At 34.2% G+C, this 6,319-nt stretch overlaps 1 protein-coding gene across 1 annotated transcript in view; it reads right to left on the minus strand.

Moving 5' to 3' along the window:
* Positions 1-6,319, minus strand: part of WRN (Werner syndrome, RecQ helicase-like) — a 207,244-nt gene that overhangs the window by 171,811 nt on the left and 29,114 nt on the right. Inside the window, exon 7 of the mRNA XM_006884172.1 lies at positions 5,631-5,745. Coding sequence (XP_006884234.1) covers positions 5,631-5,745 — 115 coding nt within the window. The remainder of the gene's footprint in view (positions 1-5,630; positions 5,746-6,319) is intronic.

A 6,319-nucleotide genomic window follows, 5' to 3' on the forward strand; every position in this document is an offset into this window, starting at 1 on the left:
CAGCGCAGGAGGGGAAGACCCTCTATGAGGTGGACTGATTCAGTGACTGAGGTAATCGGGATGGGTGTGTCAGAGGCAATGCGATTGGCACAGGATAGAGCAGGGTTTAGGGTTATTGTACATAGGGTCTCTATGAGTCGCAAATGACTCGACGGCACATAACAACAGTGTTGTTAACTGTATTTGGGGAGAACATTGCTCTCAGTGGGAGAGCACTTGTCTGTCAGTTTGCTTACTGAGATAACCTGGCGATGCTGTGATACTGAATGCTATACCAGTAGTGTGTCCAATGTCATTATGCTTACTCGTGGTAGACAGGATTTGGTAGAGCTATAAAACTAAGACAGAGTGGAAGCCAGACTGGCATCCACTTTTTAAACAGGAGGGATTTGGAAACTCGAACATTAGAGAAATGATGATAGTTACAGGTCGAGATCTTTTGTTCATAGGATCGCTATGAGTCATACTCAACTTGACAGCACTTAACAACAGTAACAATAACATGTAATACTGAGGCCCTAGGTGATCACTAGGTAACTGCTCATCTAATAACTGGAAATTCAACAATCAAACTCACACAGAGACACCTGAAAAAGGGGTCTGATTATTTGATTCCAAGAGCTGGCAACATCGAAAATGTTACTGAACAGTTCTTGACCATACATGTAGCCTCCATGATTCTGACTTGACTCAAAACAAATTAGCAACAACTAAGCAGCGCTAAGAGATCTAATACTGGTATCATCATGGTCTGCTGCTTTTGTTGATGTTAAGTGTCTTTAAGTTGAATACTACTGATAATGAATGATCCAATAAGGAACAGATGTGAACCTAGTCTATCCCATGCCATTCTCACCATCTCTGACACACAAACTCACTGCTACAGTCACTGGGTCAATCCACCTGATTGAGGTTCTTCCTTTCTTTCAGTGACCCTGCACCTTTCCAAGCATGGTGTCCCTCTCCAAGTAATAACCTCTCCCAGCAACATGCCTTAAGTATTAGAGACAAAATGTTATCATCTTTGCATCTAAGGAGCACTCTGACTGACGGCACCTTCACCAAAACATACTTTGTTCTTTTGGCAGTCCATAGGATATTCAAAACTCTTCTCCAACACCACAGTTCACAAGCATCAATTCTTCAGTCATCCTTATTCACTGTGCACCATTCACACGCACAGGAAGGAATTGAAAAGAGCATAGCTTGAATCAGGAACACTTCAGTCCTCAAACTAACATCATTGCTCCTCAGTAATTTGGAGAGGGCCCTGATTACAAACTTTCCCAGTGCAATATGTCTCCTGATTTGCTGACAGCTGGTACCAAGGGTGTTGATGGTGGATCCAAGTAAGATGAAGTGGTAGACAGTTTCATTCTTTTCTCCACCTATCATAATGTTGCCTATCAGTTCAGTGGTGAGAATTTTTCTGTTTTTGATGTGAAATGTAATCCACATTGAAGGCTGTAGTCTTTGATATTCTGCAATAAGTGCTTCACATTTTCCTGACTTTCAGCAGGCAAGGTTGTGCATTTGCATAATGTAAGTTATTAATAAGTCTCCCTCAAAATCTGATGTCACATTCTTATTCATAGAGTCCAAATTCTTGAATAATTTGCCAAGCATACAAAATTAACAAGTATGGAAAAAGGATTCAACCCTGACATTTGCCTTTCTTAATTTTAAACCACATAATGTTCCCGTACTCTGTATATACAACAGCCTCTTGGTCTCAGTATAGGTTTCACATGAGCACAATCAAGTGTTCTAGGATTTCCATTCTTCTCAATATTAGCCATAATTTGTTATGATCCACAAAATCAAAGGCCTCTGCAAAGTCAATAATGCACACAGTTTTCTGATGTTCTTCACTTTCAGCCAGGATCTGTCTGACAATCAGCAATGATATCCCTGGTGCCAGGGCCTCTTTTAAATTCAGCCTCAACTTTTGGCAGTTCTGAATGTACTGTTCCAACTGGTTTGTTTTAATGATCTTTAGCACTATTTGCTTGAATGTCAGGAGGAAATTGAAGATATTTACCAAATCTTGCACTACAAAATTGACCAAATATGCAATCAAGATGTGGTGAGGATAACTGGTAACTAGAAAGCAAAAGCTGGAAACAATGACGAAGGAATGATAGTCAGAAAGAACAGACTTTGTGACAGAAATAAGGCCAGAAATACAATTATCTAATTTTGTATCCTCAATGATTTATTAATTGCAGATGTCTTTTTAAAAAAGTACAAAGAGCAACTTTATGCATACGCCTCACCTGACGGAGGTGCATATTCTGTGCATAAGAGTCAGACTGACTACATCTATGCAAGGATCTTCGGATCTACTGAAGTATAGAATTGTTCTCTTTTTAACAATCCTTAAACTGCTATACTTTCAAGATCTGGTTTAGTTTTTTGTTTTGTCAGCTCTTTGAGACTCTTAAATTTCTCTTCTTCTGTTAGTACACTCATACCATTCTTCACTCATTCACTTACTTTTAATCCTTTTTATAATACAAGAAACTATTGACAGCCATGTCAAAGTAGTTAATTACACGCCAAACTGTATCTATGAAAAACTAAATATGCTTTGGATTCAGACATTTTTGAGCACATGAACTTCTACGCAATGATTGTGGCATGTTGTTTTTGTGATTTATCTGAACAATCTCATTATTCTATAGTCAATACTGAAACATTTGGATATATTTTTACATTTCATTCTATATTTTGCATTTATCAAAACTTCATTGTGATTTAAGTGAAAGCTTATGATTTTTCATTCACAATATATACACATTCTGTTTCATGATGCATAGATTACAATCTCCACATTTTAGCAACTTTTTTTGCATCTTCTTCTTGTTTCTCATTTCCATTTCCCCTTTCTTATGCCTTCTTGACTTCTGAGCTGTATCATGTATGCTAAAGAATGCATTCCTCCCTGCCAATACTGATCATCTTATTACTTATATAACTTTTTATTATTTGGTTGGAATTTATGTCATGAAGTGACTTCAGTTATAGGTTTAATGATATTTATGATTCTGAGTTTTTCTACCACACTATGAGGAACCTTCAATTGTGATCCCTTTCAAAAGCAGTCAGCAGAGGTAGCCAGGTTCATCCACTTATTCTAATCACAAGGCCGTGGAGAATGACATTCATGTGATCAATTAATCCTCTGAACTAACGGTTTTTATTTTCATCATTTATCTTCACTCAAAATAGGGAAAAACTAATAGTTACCCCTTATATGGCCCTTCAAAAGCTTTTAAGATACCAGTTGCTAGTCATGAAAGTAGAAGGCAGAAGAGTGTCTCTGTGAACTACATTATATATAACAGTGGACAATGACGTTCCCCAAAACTACACTTCGGAGCTTCTAAGCTCACCATCTCATTACCTAAAGCAGTTAATTTATAATTAACAAGTTTTCATAATTGTGTGGTTATGCAATGTATTTTGACTGCTCAAAAGATTTTTCTTTTTCCTCTTGGTACTCAGATATAAATAGATAAGCTAGGTGCTACTGGAAATCATTACCAGAACATGAACTAGTTTTGACTTGTTTCTGTTTTGTTGTTGTGTTTTTTTTTTACTTGTTCCCGTTTTAATACTAAAACTTTATAAGACCTCTATTAACCAAAAATAAATCTAACATTTTCGGTTCTCAAGACTTAGGAAAACCATTCAGCTTTGATATTACAAAGAAAAGTATTAATTATACATAATTTGTATGAGGAAAAAAAATTACTTTTTTTAATCCTCCTTTCCATTTGGAATTTAGATCTTTCCAAAATTTTTACCTACATAAAAACTACTTAGACATTATACAATGACTTTTTATAAAAAACTATATTTAAATTGATAAATGGGATCTTCTAAAGATTAAATCTCTGTGAGCATAAAAAACTTTTTCTAACAGAGTGAAAAGAAAACCTACTGACTGGGAACAAACATTTGGCAATACCATTTCAGACTAGGGTCTCATATCCTAAAGCCTAAAGAGCATTACAGGGCCTCCACAAGAAAAAGACTGATCACACAATTACAAAATAGACAAAAGACATGGAAAGCCTTCACAGAGAAAGATATTTGGATGGCCAACAGACACATGAAGAAATGCTCTAAATCACTGGCAATAGGAGAGATGCAAATCATAAAAAAAAATTTAAAAAAAAGAGAGATGCAAATGAAAACCACAATGAGACATCATCTTACTCCAGTAGCAGTGGCAAAGTTTAACAAGACAGCAAGTAATAAATGATGGAGAGGATGTAACAAGAAAAGAATGTTTATAGACATTTTTGGTGGGATTGTAAATTGGTACCACCACTCTGGAAGGCAATTTGGCATTTCCTTAAAAAGCTGAATAAAGAAATTCCATATGAAGTAGCTATTCCACTGCCTGGAATATATCCCAAGGAAATGAGAACTGAGGCACAAACAGAGACTTGTACACCAATGTTCACAGCAGCATTATTCACCATTGCAAGAACATAAAAACAGCCCAAACGTCCAACCACAATCGAATGGATTGAGAAATTATGGTACATACACCCGATGGAATACTACGTAGCTTGTCGGTGCAATGATTTTGTAATCACTACCTAACTTGGGAGGGACTGGAGAGCATTATGCTAAATGAACTAGTTCAGTCTCATAAGGATAAATACTGTATAAGTCCATTATTATAGAAATAGATAACTTGTAAAAGGCATATGATGATGATAGCACAGGGGTAAGGATGGGTGAGGGGTATAATCAAAGGATCATAAAATTTTATGGAGGGAAGGGCAGGCTAAAGAAATGGGAAAGATCCAGTGTGAAAAAGAATGTATAAGGAATTTGTAAGTAAACCAGAAAAAAAAAAGTTTTTTAAAAAGAGAGAGAGGAAAATGCTTTACATTTTTTGTAAAAAAAAAAAAGCTGTACTTCTACATCTTTCTAGAAAGTATTTTTTGCCTAAAATTTTATTACTACATTGTAATTTTTCACTGTTCAAAATATTCCAAGCTTTGAGATTTAGCAGCAAAATTATTCAACAATTAATGCAAGGCAAAAAGTCTAGATCCAAAAAGAATCAACTATGTACCACAAGTATTGTAAAATTTAATAGGTATAGAATAATTACTTATTAAATTATTCCAAACTATATATGCTTTAGTCATAAAATTATCGTCAATACCTATTATCGTCAATACCTGAATGCCTTTTATTCTAAAAGGCTAGAACTAGAAAAAAAATGAAACTAAAATACAAAACAACTTTTTATTTCCAAATTTCAAAACAAACTATAAGTGTAATTAAAAGATAGCTATAAACAGAGAAAAAATGAGTTCTGGATGCTACATATTTTTCTTGATGTACATTTATCAATTTTTTTTCTTATAACAAGAAAATACAAACTTGGTTTATATATATTACATAAAACATCCTATAAAGCAAATAAAAGTTTAAACATTTAAGTGTACTGTTTCATGATTAAATGGTATTTCTGATTATAGCAGTCTGTATATATGTGTATATTCAAGCAAATTGGTATGATTCTAATGAACATGAATACTTCAGGAATAGGAAAATGCAATTAAAAAGCCCAAAATTGACAAAAACAGGTAATATTTAACCTCTGCGGATTTTCCAATTTTCTGAAAGTGTCAGGAAGATGCTCAGCCAGATCCATCATCTCTTCAGAGATTAAATTCAACTGTTTTTGCACATCACTGGGTAGAATTTGCTCCTCTAGAGAGAAAAAAAAATCAATATTAAGTTTCAAACCAAAAAAAAGATATATATTTAGCCATGTCATTAAAATTACGATTCAGATCTTCATTTTTTTTAATTTATATAAATTCTAACAAAATACTTTTCTTATCCTAAAATCACCTCATAATCACATTACTTTGTTTTTCAGCATACAACTATTAACATTTTAGGAAGGGGGGAAGCAAATGATCTCCATTTATATATATTACAACTCTTCAGTCATCGGCCTAAGGAGAAAAAGGTGTCTATGAGAATCTGAACCTATCGTTGCTTCAGAATCAGAAATCAGTAATACTATGTGTGATACTACTTAACACAGTTTCGTAAACATATTCTTATCCATTGTATTTCCTCAGTTTCCCTACTTATACGTGTCAACATGAAAATAAAGTACAAGACTTTAAAATCAGTGATCATCTTCTTTTTTTTTTTTTAATGGTCTATGCAACATACATTTATTATCTCACAGTTTCTTTTTTTTTCTATAATTATATTTTATTAATTTTCATAAACATTTACAGAGATTTTGGGCTTCCACTCATTCATTGTT

The sequence above is a fragment of the Elephantulus edwardii genome, unplaced genomic scaffold (assembly GCF_000299155.1).
Source record: "Elephantulus edwardii isolate Elephantulus edwardi_28Jun2011 unplaced genomic scaffold, EleEdw1.0 scaffold00031, whole genome shotgun sequence".
In the NCBI taxonomy this organism is placed as follows: domain Eukaryota; kingdom Metazoa; phylum Chordata; class Mammalia; order Macroscelidea; family Macroscelididae; genus Elephantulus; species Elephantulus edwardii.